Raw genomic sequence first — 13311 nt, 5'->3', positions numbered from 1 at the left:
AGTCCCGTCTATGGAATTAAAATTAAATGAGGCAGTGGTCAATAAAAGTTACATGTGATTTCCACAAAATTATCCATTGCATCTTGCCCCGGGGTGGAGAAAGTCGCGTGGGATAGCCAAAGCTGCCAGAACACAATATGTTTGCTCTCTGATGAGAGTGGTGGAGATGATCAGTCTTCCCTAAGAATGAATTCATTTTTTCCTCAAATAATTGGTGGTCTTGGACCTACTGTTTTTCAAGGGAAATAACTCAGATGGCCACCCTCTTTCTCTTCTAAGTCCTGTTTTCTTTTCTTTCTTTTTTTTTTTTTTTTTAAAAAAAAGCTAGTATCCTGAGCTCAAAAACACCACATTCTTCTGTTTTGGTGCTTGAATAAATTTGCATGTTAACATGAATGGTTCCAACTTAAAGAATGTAAAATTAAATGAAATCTGAATTCAAGTCCAAGATGGAGAAAAGACACATGTAAAAACAACAGATTGTCAACCTCGCTGATTTTTTTGGGGGGAACCAAATTAGGAAAGACATAAACACACACACGCACGCTTGGTTTCAAAGCAGGGCGCACTCAGGGGAGACAGGCACTGCCAAAGAGCCCACCCCAACCCCCACCGGACCCCCACCGCACACGCACCGCGAGTATTTACAGATCACAGCACAGATTCTGAGGCTCTGTTTCAATGTCTAAATGCCACCATAAAACTCAGAAATACGACTCACAAGCCAAGTTCACCATCACGTCCCTACTGCGGAGGCCCACCCAGATAAAACAAAACGTGCGGACCAGCGTATGAGCTGCTCGGCCCGGAGAGCCATTTCTCGCTTTGTCCTTCGACGCCCCCAGGGCACCTGAAGGGGAGCATCACCTCAGGGTCAGCTGCACAGACCATCAGGGACAGACCGGGCTTGGAATCCCAGATGCATCCATCATTCACTGGCTTGGGTGACCTCTGGCCAACGACTTAATCTGTGGACATAACTTTTTTCATGAGTCTCCATTTAACCTAAAAATTATGCCAGTCTTAGGCACTTACTGTGAGAGTAAAATAACCCCACTCATGGGAACAGTGCCTGGCCCGGAGCAAGCACTGGGTGAGGGCGAGCTGCCCGACCGACGGGCGCTATTTTCATTCCACATGTAGTCAACGCAGTCCGGAGGAGCTGGAGCCAGGCTTCAAACAGGTGCTTTCTTCTCCGACCTGCTCTCTCATTTCGTCCAGACACTGCCATCCGGGAATGCTCTCATTCCATCCTGTCCCACCACCGTCAGCCCTTCTCCAGCCCCGCCTCTGTCCACAAAGGCATTCCCAATGAAATGACCACAAGGTCTTAAGAAATAATAAGGATGGAGAGCATCAGGCACCAGCGTCTTACCTCATCCTCACCCTCAGTCGTACTGGTTCCCAACTTCTGGACCACGGACTTGTCACTCTCCTTCAGCATCTTCTCTCGAACTTTGGTTTCATACTCAGGCCGGGAGTGTTCCTAAAACCCAGCATCCAAGAGTGGTTACTAAACAGGTGCAGGACAGCCTTGGCCTGTGGGTTGTACCAGACACCACAAGTACAGTAAATTGGGATCTGGGATCGGATGCTATTGGGCACGAATGGCTGCACCACACACAACGGCCGCTCCGCACGCAACGGCCACTCGGCACACAAGCACGAGGCATCTAGACCAGGGATACAACATAGGGGAGAGAGGGGACACACGACACTTGCTGGCACACTGAAAACCAAACCTGGGCACGTTCCTGGGGGTGGCGCCAGTGTTGAGAAAGGAGAGAGGAAATGTTAACCAGGCAGCTGATACGGAGAGGAGCCCTGTGCTTTACACCGCAGTTTGCCCAAAGGCCACGGGCTGCATCTGCTCCTCCCACAGTCCATCCTCATACCTCGACTTGCAGTTTCAAGAAGCCAAATCCCCGCTGGAGAAACAGACGTGTCCGCCCCGCCAGCTGGGAGCGAGGGGAACAATAAAACCCCCTCCCTGCTCCACTATTCTGCAAAATGGCGACCAATAAACCTCAAAGTTAAAGGTGGCCACAGGGAACCTGAAAACTCACTTGCCTGGACCTGTTTCCGGTACAGCTGAGGTGAGGGACTCATTGGCAAGTACACCAGTGCTCAAGAGACATCACCGGGACATCCGGCAACACAAACCCGAGTGGTGAGTCACAGACGTGACAAAAAGTGCCCGACTAATCAGAAAGCGCGTGGTGTGATCACCGCGGACGCTGGGGCGGGAAGATGGATGACTGACTTCAAAGAGAACCTAACAGTGTACCCCTGGCCTCACTGGCGGGCCCTCCCTACAGCTCCCAAAGATGAACATCCACAGGTGTGAGGGCTTCACCTGCCTGCATCATCGACCGATCACGCCAAAATACTCTCAGAACCGTGGTCTGCAATTTTGCTCCGTGGCCTCTGAAACGGTTGCTTCTCTTCTATTTTTCTCCTCACGGGAGATGTTAGCTCAAAACCCACAACAGGATCTTTTTGCTGAGGACCACAGTGCGGACGCTAAACCCCTTCAAGCTAGAGCTGCTTCCACCCTGTCACGGTCTGCAAAGGAGCTGAGGAGCCCTCCCTCCTGACTGCAGGGTGATCCTGACCTGCCCCCGACTCTCCAAAGACACGCCGTGACATCACACAGAGGCATGTCCTTGCGTCCCTCTCGGGGCGGCTGTGCCCACCTCACCGCACACTGGGCCCCAATCTCGGGTGTTTAAAACAAGTCAAGAGCTCCTGGCACAAGACGGGAGTCTGGGACTCTCAAAGCAGCGTCTTGGGCTGCTCTGCTTTCCAACCGAAGCAGGCCAGACAAGGCTCTCCCTGCCTGTAGACAAGAAGGTCCGGTGAGGGGACAGGATTACTCAAAGGCAGAGAGATGGACAACTGAGCTCCTGGCCAGAGCAGAATCTAGACCCCGCGGGGGAGGGCCAGCATACCCAGCTATGGGCAGGTCGTCCTTGAACACCACCTCCCTGGAGGGGTGGTCTGATGCTAAATCATCACAAAGGCATAACCCCTCCCACCGAGACGCTGGGAAGCATCTCCCAAAGCTACTTCCACCCGGCTGGTCTCCAGGCCAGCTCAGGACAAACCTGCACTGATGTGAAGGCGTAAATCCAGAGACCCACTCAACAAACTTCCTCAACGAAAAGCTGTCCTGGCCTACACGGCAGTGAGTCAGTGGTCCTCTCTTCCTCCCTAAGCAAGTGGCAACTGGCACCCATGCCTCCCCCTTGACCTTCAGGAGGCTCACAGAAGCACTGGGACACGTCCGTGCTCTGGGTCACGTTCTCTGACCTCATGCTGTGGGGCACCAAAGAGGCGAGAGGGAGAGGAAAGCTGAGTCGGATCTCCAGGCCACCACAGGACTCGTGCCTCGTGCCACTCTTTCCCAGGGAGGCTCACAGGACACCTGGCTGCCCATCAAGTCCACCGTCTCACAGCTCAAGAGAAGAGAGGGCTTCACTCTGGGTCCCGGGCCTGTCACTCATGGCCGCGCCCGTGCAGCCAAACTACAGAAGGAGCCACAGCGAGACTTGGCAGGTGACAGGCAGATGCAAGACAATCTACTTCCAGGGAGAAAGAAGGCAGTAGGCGGGAGAACTCACTTCTTCCTCGTCTATACCGGTCAGGTCCCAGAAGTAGCCCAGGCGCATCTGCAGTCTCTTCCAGTTTTCAAGAAACATGGTGGCTTAGAGAGAAAGAAACAATTCCATTAACTGAAGAGCAGATTTTGAGCTCCCTTTGGGTTCACCAAGGGAAATGGTGGATAAACGTAACTTTCAAATTTGGGGACTTTGTTTGAAGCATTTATTCCCTTCCCCCTGCTTCTAACTGGAACTGCTTGAAATATTCCACATCCTTGAGAGCCCAAGAGATATGCATAAAGGGAGGCGCATACACACAGACATACACAGACACACACACACACACACACACATACACTTTTCCCTTTTCTAGGTTATAAGAAAAAGTAAACACTGATCTCAAGAAATGAAGAAAGACTATATTCAATATCTCATAATAACCTATAGTGAAAAAGAATATGAAAAATATATATAACTGAATAACTACGTTGTACACCAGAAACTAACACAACATTGTAAATCAACTCTACTTCAATTTAAAAAAAAAAAGAAATGGAGGAGGAATGGAAGAGTGTGAGGTTTGTAGTCTTCTTTGACAAACCTCATCTTCCCTGTACATCCCCTCTTCCTACCCCTCCCTCCCTGCACTCTCACCTTTTCCCCATCTTTCTTTCCGTCCCCAGCACGACACCCCTTCTCTGGGCCCAAGTCACCTCATCCTGAGGTTATGGAAGAGTCTCCTAGTCCCACCTGCGCCCAGGGCCCCAGCCCTCCAGCCCAGCCCACCTGCCCCTGAGAGACTCATGTCTTGTAAGTGACAGTCACTCACTCCTCCATCTGTTCAGCACACCTCTGTCCAAGGCCTGCCCCCCCGACACACTGGTCCATCTGCAGCTCCAACCACAGCCCTTGAAGGCCCAGCCCGACGTGCAGCAGCAAGAGCCGCCCCCTCGGCTCTGCGGCCCCGGCCGTTACACCAGGGCTGGACCCCCCAACTGAAGCCTGCTGACGGGCCAGTCGGAAGCTCTCTTCTGAAAACTGAAACTAAGAGACACAAATGGGGGCAGAAATGGGGGCAATCCACGCAGCCCGGAGAAGGAGGAGGAAGGTTTCAGGTAGGTCCTCCAGCTCCGGCTCCCCAGAGGCCTGGCTGCATTTAATCTCCTGCCTCCATGAGCTGGCCTCTTGCTTTCTTACACTCTCCCGTCACTGGCGCAAGCTTGAATGAATTTGTAATCCTGCCAAGAACCTAGGCCTGACCAGGGCACCTGCAGTGTACAGAACAGCGTCCTGCACGTTGTGAGGGAGACTGGGTGAATCTCCTGTGGATTTTGCTCCCACCTTGTCTAGTCTATGAGGAGAGACTTTAAATGACCCCGACACAAGGCATCAAGTGCTCAGAGCCTTGCGCACGACCCAGGTGGAAAGCTGTGGGCTTGTGGGAGAGGGAGTGCCAGCTGTCAGAGCATCGAGGCCGAGTCTGGAAGAGCAGGGGCCTTTGGGCAGTGAATGGGGGGCGAGGAGAGGGAGGGTGCCAAGACTCTCCCCCTAAAATTTCAGTGGGTCCCTGCTGTCTAGAATTCTCCCTCTGGCCGTGAGGACCTTGTATATTTGACCTGACCCATCTGTCCAAATCTATCCCCGCCATTTGTCAACACACACCTCACGCCCGCATTGCAGCCAAGGTCATCTCTCACTGTCCTCTTCATCCCCAACTTGTGCAAACTGTCCCCCTCCCATGTCACCCTGGGTCCAACGGGCCCAGCGCGGGGCCGACTGGCTACATGTGCAACTACTCAAGGCTACGTCTGTTCCCTCGGTGCACTGAGCCGCGTGCTCTCTCCCTCGGATATGAGGCTTTGGCGTGTGCGTGGGTCCCGGCCTCCCGACACCGGCCTGGGGCTGGGGGTGCTCTCAGGACAAGTGGGGCGTCCCTCTCTTCCTGCACTGTTCTTTGTGCCTGAGGAGGGCTCTGCACACAGACTGTGCTCCCCGTGAAGGAGAGAAGTCAGACTGGGAAGGGATGAGGGGGCCAGAGAGCCACCGAAAGGAGTCAGGAGGACAGGGGAGAACCATCGTGACGATGACGAGCAGCGCACAGCTCCTGGTGTGGATCGCGTGCCGGCACCACTCGAAGAGTCTGCACACACGTCCCATTCACAGCCAGAACGCTCCGGGGCAGTGTCACCGCACCTGTTCGACAGGTGAGGACCGTGATGCACCGGGCTGTACAGCGCCTCGGCTGAGAGGCCTGACTGCCGTGGCGCACAGCCAGGGTGCTGTGGGAGCCACAGCTGGTGGGGGGCAGGACTGAGACCCATATTTAGGATGGCCTGACCCCCAAGTCAGTGTCCTTAAACCTTGTCCCTTTAGTTCCCCCCTCCCCACTTTACAATACGGCTGCACCCCCTTCCCAGAGTTCCCCTAGTTTGATGCCAGACCCCAGAGAAGCCGGGCCTGAGGCCTCAGACACACCCAGGCCCCGCTGACCGAGCCCCCGACACCCCCGTCTCAGCAGCCCGACTCCTGCTCCACCAACCGCCGGGTCCCTCCCCGCAGAGAACCGCCTCTCCCCGGCCTTCCTCCTGGCAGGCTTGGGCCCCCCCAGCACAGCGCCGCTGATCATGGTAATCACCTAATGAGAGGCACTGCCATTATTTTTAATTGTAATTTGGAGGCAGTCGTGCCCTGGGGGCTCTTGGCTGCTGTGACCAAATACACAGACACATAAAACACAATGAGGCCGTTAAAATAACAAAGCCAAACGCTGCCCTAAGCTGGGAAGCACTGACACAGTCCACCGTATTTGTGCTGCTACTGAGAGGAAGGGAGAGGAGCCAGGGTGGGGGGACGGGGTAGGGGACAGGGGTGGGGGGACAGGGGTTGGGGGAGCGGTGCAGCCAATGGTGCGGATCTCAGCAGGGGTGGGGGTATATGCTCATCACAGCTACTGAGGAGACAAACGAGGCAGCTGAAAGCAGGAAAGTAAAACTGAAAACCCAGTTTCTCTCCAGTAAGGAACACGCACCCCAAGAAAGTTCTTAAGGGATCGTGGACCCAGTGTCCTTAAGCTCCAGCCACGTAGTCACCGTGGCGTCTGCGGGACATGTGAGTGGGGACTGGGGCTGCACCGCATCAAAAAAAAAAAAAATGTGTGTTTTGGGCTCCAATCAGCTCAGGCGGGTTTGGGGGTGATCACAAGGGGCCGTCCCCGCCACGGCACGCAGAGCTGCTCTGACCGCCGGGGAAGCAGCAGTGGGTCAGTCTGCTCTCCTGACCTTTCCAGCGGACGGCCCCGGGGCTCTCTGGTCACAGTGCAGTGTCCTCCTGCTCCCCCCCTATTTTTCTGAGCTGACACTGCCTCTGTTCCCCTGGGCAGAGGCTGTTTTCCCTGAGAGAATCGACTGCCCCCCAGACATCTTCCTTGGTGGCCTGGTCACATGGGATCTTTCCAGTCTGGCTCAATCTCCAGCCGACGCGCGGTGCCCAAGGGGATGGAGGGCGGGGGTGGCTGCGGCCAGCTCTCCCAGCACGGCTGGGGACAGACCCCTCCCTCTCTCCTGCTCACACTTGCAGGGACGCGTGACCCACAGCCCCTCCTGGCACGCCCTCCAGGCCCCGCGGAGTCAGTGACACGTCAGGCAGCTCTCGTGGCTGCACCAGGATCGCCCGTGGCCCTGACGGCCCGGGATCCGACGGGAAAGATGAGGGCCCGCACTTCTAGGAATGAGTGACAGGCAGGTGGCTGCTCAAAATGGGCTGAAACAAGTCCATTTGGTCCCCTTATTTAAATTGAAGTACAGTTGATTTACCTACAAATCTCGTATGTCACCACTTATATGTGAAATCTGAAAAATGATACAAATGAATTTATTTACAAAACAGAAACAGGCTCACAGACATAGAAAACAAACTTCTGGTTATCAAAGGGGAAATGGGGAGGAAGGAATAAACTAGGAGTTTGGAGTTAGCAGATACACACTGCCCTTCATAAAACAGAGAAACAAGGTCCTACTGTACAGCGCAGGGAACTATATTCAGTATCTCGTAATAACCTATAATGAAAAGAACACATATGTGTACACTGTGGTGTGTATCCCCACGCTGCACTCCAGAAACCAGCGCTTGGTCCCTTTTTTAATACCTGTGGGGTGTGTCTTCTTGGAAATGATCGGTGACCATGGGGTTGTTAGTCCAGGTCATTCCAGCTTGTAAGACTAGGGGTGTGTGTGTGTGTGTGTTGTGTGTGTGTGTGTGTGGTCATGGCCGTGGCCCAGGGAAGGCTTATTACCCGGACACTCCGGGGGTCAGGGAGGAGGAGGGAAATGCAGGAACTATTTGTTCCTTCCTTCCCAGATCCCTTCGGTGGGAATATTGAAAACAGCCCTCTGGCATTAAATAGAATCTCTGCATTCCGCCCTCCTGGTGTCCTGGAAATTGCACAGATCCCGGAGTCATGAGACCAGGTCTGGGCCCACCTTTACCCCCAGCTAGCTCTGCAGCCATGGCAGGCAGCCCACCACTCCGCATGTCACGCCAGATGACGTCTGTGACTTTACAACACGTCCTAGTAGGTGTAACTGGAGGTGCCAGCAGTGTGCGTGGGGTTTTTCCAAACATGCATTGCTTCAAATTCTGAATAAATCACACGTGAGATTAATACAAGGTTAATACAAGGTCTATCTCTTTAAAATATATATATATTTGAATATTTAAAATATAAATATATAAATACATATATATTTAAAGCCACGGAGAATAGCCTTAGTTCTATTCACATGGATGAGTAAAGCAGAGAAATCTATTGTCCCTGACACACTTCTTGAGATACAAGGAAGTAAATACTAAGTAAATACTAAATACTAAGAAAGTAAACCAAAGGATACAGGCTTTAGAGCTGAGTCACTCTGCCCATTGAAAAGTCCCGCCCGCGGAAGCCAGCCTCACGACGACCACTCACCCCACAGAGCCATGAAGATGGAGAAGAAGACGGTGGCGGGGTTGTCAAACAGGTGGCTGGCCCGCGCCGTGCCGCAGGCCGAGCTGAGGTTCCAGTAATCGCAGGACTTGTCACACAGGGGACACATGGTGAAGGCGTTCTGCTGGTCACACATCTCTTTGCTGCAGTAGACAGAGGCCATGGGGTCAGGGGGCCCCAGCAGGACCCACCCCAAGCAAATCACCCCCAAAACAGCTCCCACTTCCAAACCCGTGGCTAAGTTTATCAACCCCACCAGCAAGGTGTGTTAGGAGAGATGGGACTGGATTCTTCCCCACTGGTAGTCTTATTCCTACATTTTGCCTTTTAAAAAATGGATGGGCTACCTTCCAAGGTATGGAGCCCTCACTCCTGTCACTAGAAATGACCCAGCAGATTAGTGACCATCTGTCAGGGATGCTGGACATTGGACAAAGCCTTGTAAGTCCCTTTAAAATGTGCCGAGTCTGTGAGCATCACAATTATGAATACAGCACTCATGTGAGGTCAGATTCCATCAACCTCCTTCAAGTATGGTCTGTCTTCTTAAACCCTCCTGGCTGTCTCACCGATGTGTAAGGCTGGTCTCAAAGTGGAACACACATGAGTGCGCAGCTGGACCCTCCCGAGCTCCTCCTTCCAGAAGGAGAAAACCACATGAAGCATGGAGGCAGGTGGTCGGAAGCCCCTTGTCTACGTGTATCAGCCACGTGACCACTTGCAGAAAGGGGATTCATAACCTCAATCCAAAGAGAATTATCATAATCCTGAAATGGGATGAGGGAGGCCGAAAGAAAAGGGTAAAATCTTCCAAAGCCTGGATTCCAGGATCCTTGGACACAGAAGAACAAGTCGAACAGTCACCACCTACATCCCCACCTACCCTCGGTGTATTTCTATTTAACGGACTGATGCATAGACCTGAAAGTCCTTTCGTTCGTTAGGTGACTAGCTGCATTCAGCAAATTCAGGCTCACCTAAGTGCTTGCAAATAAGAACCAAAGGATTCTCAGGCCCTAAGTGGCTTCCCCAGTTACCCTCCACACCACACACTTGTAGGAAAGTGAACTCATCCCGCCAGTGTGTAGGAGTCTCCCTAGGGGATGGGCAGATGGCCCCGCTCATGGTCTAGGAGGAAAGGGTGGAGAACTGGAGCTTTCCTGACAATGCAGCACTGGCTGTTCTCCCAGTGATGGGGAGGCAGGGGTCCCATGTTGAAACCACAGCTGTGTTTTCTCCGGAGAGAGGCAGCAGAGGGCGCCACAGAGCACGGCTGGCAAGCGGGAGGCAGCAGCCGGGTGAGTGCGCTGGTACCCGGTGCTAAGCCAGTGCTGATGAAGCCCAGGAGCCAGCGGGATGCCTGCGTGCAGCCCCTCCGCGTTAAGCAGCTGAAAGGTGTCACTGAGGGCTGTCACTGTCTGTCCAGTCCCAGCTTGCAGGCTTGTGTTTAATGAGCTATTAAGGCCGCGGCAGGGAGGCCTTCTGTGTGAGAGAATGGAAAGTCTGGGTCTCCCAGGATAAAGCCTCATTCCTCCACTGACTTGCTGCTAAGCTCTCCACTGGCAAGTGTCAATAGCCGTGACTCACTCCCATGGACAATATTAAGCAGTGATTTTTTTTAATAATAAGTTCAGCTGTGCTAGCTTCACCTGGGCATATTCTTTTTGGTAATTGGAGAGCAGGGTTTATTTTAAGTCTTTGGGGCCAGACAAATGTTCGCTGCTGCTTTGGGAGAGGCGAGGACCTCTGAGAAAACAGATTCACACAGAAACCTGCCGGTCCGTATAAGGTCTCGTCCGGAGCTCGGCTTCTGCGCCGGCCCGGGAAGACCTGCGTTCTCGGGGCCGCCCTGCAGGTGGGCTGGAGACGGTGCTCTGTGGTTGGGGGCTTTTTTTTAACACAGAGACGGAGGGGTGGGGAGGGGTTTTCCTAATCAATCCGATGCCAGTCAAAACGCGCCAACGCTAACAGGTCAGGAATGAAAAAAAGGATCAGCAACCAGCTTGGTGCAAAGCATTCTGAACCTCGCTGCTGTGCAAGTCGTGGGCTTTAAAATCAGAATACGGCCAACTGCGGGCGCTCTGTATGTACTGTGTTGGGGGTTTTGGCGGGGAGGTTGATGCAGGCAACTTTTTTTTTTTCATGGAGGGACTGGGGATTGAACCCAGGATCTCGTGCATGTTAAGCATGCGCTCTACCACTGAGCTATACGTATACATATACTGCAGCTACCCCCTGCGAGCCAACAACAGAACTCTGGGGAAATTCTGCCTTAGGATGACATTAAAAGGACCTGGAAGATGAGGGAAGCGCCCCTAGAATTGAAACCACGTGTGGGTCGTTCACGGATTCCTAGTCAGAAGTGCCGGTGGCTATAAATCCAGTGCTGTATTTCTTCAATCTACCATTTTCTCGAGGAAGCAGAAGAAGGTCGACGAAAGGCCTGACCAGCAGTTGAACCAAGACCCCAAAGTGGGTGGTGCTCTCAGTGAGGGACCCGCTGCTCACACGTTACATGACACAGGGCTGTGCTTAGCACAAAGGGAGAAGGTGCGATGAGGCAATTATTTGGGAATTTCAGACACAGCATCTGCTATTAAGATCTCAGACCTAAAGCAACCAACTTTTAAAATATGGTTTAGATTAATCAGCTTTAAAAAAAAAAAAAGCTCCAGTCTTTCCTACTGATGTAAGCAAATGGCTAACAAATGAAAGCAGAAGCAAGTTGTATAGGTGTGTCGAGCACATGTGGAATCATTACTCACAAGCGGTGCTTGTGTCTCACATATCAAAGCTATTGGTGATAAAAGGTACCATTTAAAGTTCCACATGATGTAAAATTTCTGGATTTGATACCGTATAGTTTACACAAGACGTCATCACCATTGGAGGAGACTGGACCCGTCTACTGTCTTTACAACGTCCTGTGAATCTGTAACGCTTTCAAAATAAAACATTTTTTAAAAGTCTGAAATTCCAGGCTTCACTCGAAAATTAAGAGAACTTAAAATAATCCGAAGAATAGTGCAAGTGCTTTTTTTAATAGTTGTCGTATTATTTTTTCTTTTTTAAAACATTTTTTATTGATTTATAATCATTTTACAATGCTGTGTCAAATTTCAGTGTAGAGCACAATTTTTCAGCTATACATGAACATATATATATTCATTGTCCTAATCACGCGTAGGAGTGGCTCACAGACTCAGACCCTGGTGGAGTATGAATTTGTTTGGATTCAGAACTGGGATTTAGAGGCTACTCCTCCGCTGATGAGCAGGGATATTTTCTGAGTTTTCATCAGGCCCATAGGACTTGGACTTTTGATAAATAGACAATTGTGATTAGGGAGGAATTATCAAAAAATTGCTTTAGTTGCTTAAGATTTTCTATTCACACTTTCCTGACTTGCCACACCCTCCCCTGAGTCTGAAAAACTGACAACCAAAATTTCAAGCTTTATAACAGCCAATTTCAAACTCTTTTTGGTTAAAAAATAGTTTAAGATTTTTGTATCAGATTCCAGTATGCAAATATACCCCCTCCCCAGAAACACACTTCTATAACTAAATAACATGTCATGGGCCAACATTATACGTCCTTCTCATGATAAATGCTAATGTTAGGCTTCACTCTACCCTACCCTGTCTTACTTCAGTTCATTTAAAGGATAACCATGAAACTGATTCTACAATCCACTGACAGGTTATCCACAGTTTGTAAACATCACGCACTCGGACAGGCAATGCAATACATCTGCAATGATGACCACATTTTACATGCACATGTGCCTGCACGTATGTGAGTGTTCGTTCATGTGCAGATATACGCCTTTGCAGCATCTGTGGACCATGGTTGTTTCCAGCTGCCATGGTCACCGTCACAGGTCCTCCCATGTGGGGAACCAGGGCACAAGTTCTCAGCCCGGCTGCAGCCAGAACACGGACGCCCTACCCACCACACTGCACTGGTTCTCTGTGTGTGGTAGGACGTCCTCCAGTTTTGACCAACCTGAGGACCAGCCCTCTGGGGATCACAAATGGACAACTGAGCCGTGTTTCCTGAGAAGGCACCAGGCGGGGCCCGTTGGAGCTCTGGGGCTGCCAAGGACGAGAAGAGCCCTCCGGAAGACCCCACGGCTGACTCAGGGAAAACCAAGGCTTTGGAGCAGGAGCTGGCAGAGCTCAAATCCCAACCCTGACAATGACTAGTTGTTAGGCAAGTTATGTGCCCTGTGAGGTGAAAATAATAATCCTATCTTACAGCGTCTACAGTGATCTCCACAGGGTCAGACAATAGCACTTAAAAACCGCCCAGCACCATGCCTGGTACAACTAATGCTAGCTTTTGGTTGGTGGGGGGGATTCGGTTTATTTATTTATGCATTTATGCATTTATTCATTTATTCATTTATTTAATGGAGGGACTGGGGATGGAACCCAGGACCTCGTGCATGCTAAACACGCACTCTACCACTGCGCTATACCTTCCCTACAAAAGCTTTCTGTAGATTGACACAGTCGTGTAAGCCACCTGGCTCCTGCCGCTGGTGAATACACTTTCCTTAAAGAGCAGAGTCCTTGCCCCCTGCTTCAGAACGGCCTTACTTTTCCCAGTACTGCCCCCAAGTACAGCGGACACCCACAGTCTGCCCAGTGTCCCCATCCAGGGGGACTATCTTGCTGGCACAGTGGGATCCTGCGCCACAGCCCTGTCTGGCTGGCCCAGAGCCTC

The 13311-nt window shown here is 51.6% G+C and overlaps 1 protein-coding gene across 2 annotated transcripts in view; it reads right to left on the bottom strand.

Annotated features, from left to right (window-relative positions):
- ANO2 (anoctamin 2) overlaps positions 1-13311 on the bottom strand; it is a 252033-nt gene that overhangs the window by 115954 nt on the left and 122768 nt on the right. For both annotated transcript variants that reach the window (XM_072954679.1, XM_072954680.1), the window contains 3 exons: positions 8563-8723; positions 3624-3706; positions 1376-1486 (listed from right to left, as the gene is read on the bottom strand). In XM_072954679.1, the coding sequence (XP_072810780.1) occupies positions 1376-1486; positions 3624-3706; positions 8563-8723 (355 nt within the window). The remainder of the gene's footprint in view (positions 1-1375; positions 1487-3623; positions 3707-8562; positions 8724-13311) is intronic.

Source organism: Vicugna pacos, chromosome 34 (assembly GCF_048564905.1).
Source record: "Vicugna pacos chromosome 34, VicPac4, whole genome shotgun sequence".
NCBI lineage: Eukaryota > Metazoa > Chordata > Mammalia > Artiodactyla > Camelidae > Vicugna > Vicugna pacos.
Note: the sequence above shows the minus strand (reverse complement) of the source record. Positions and strands in the feature narration are given on the sequence as shown.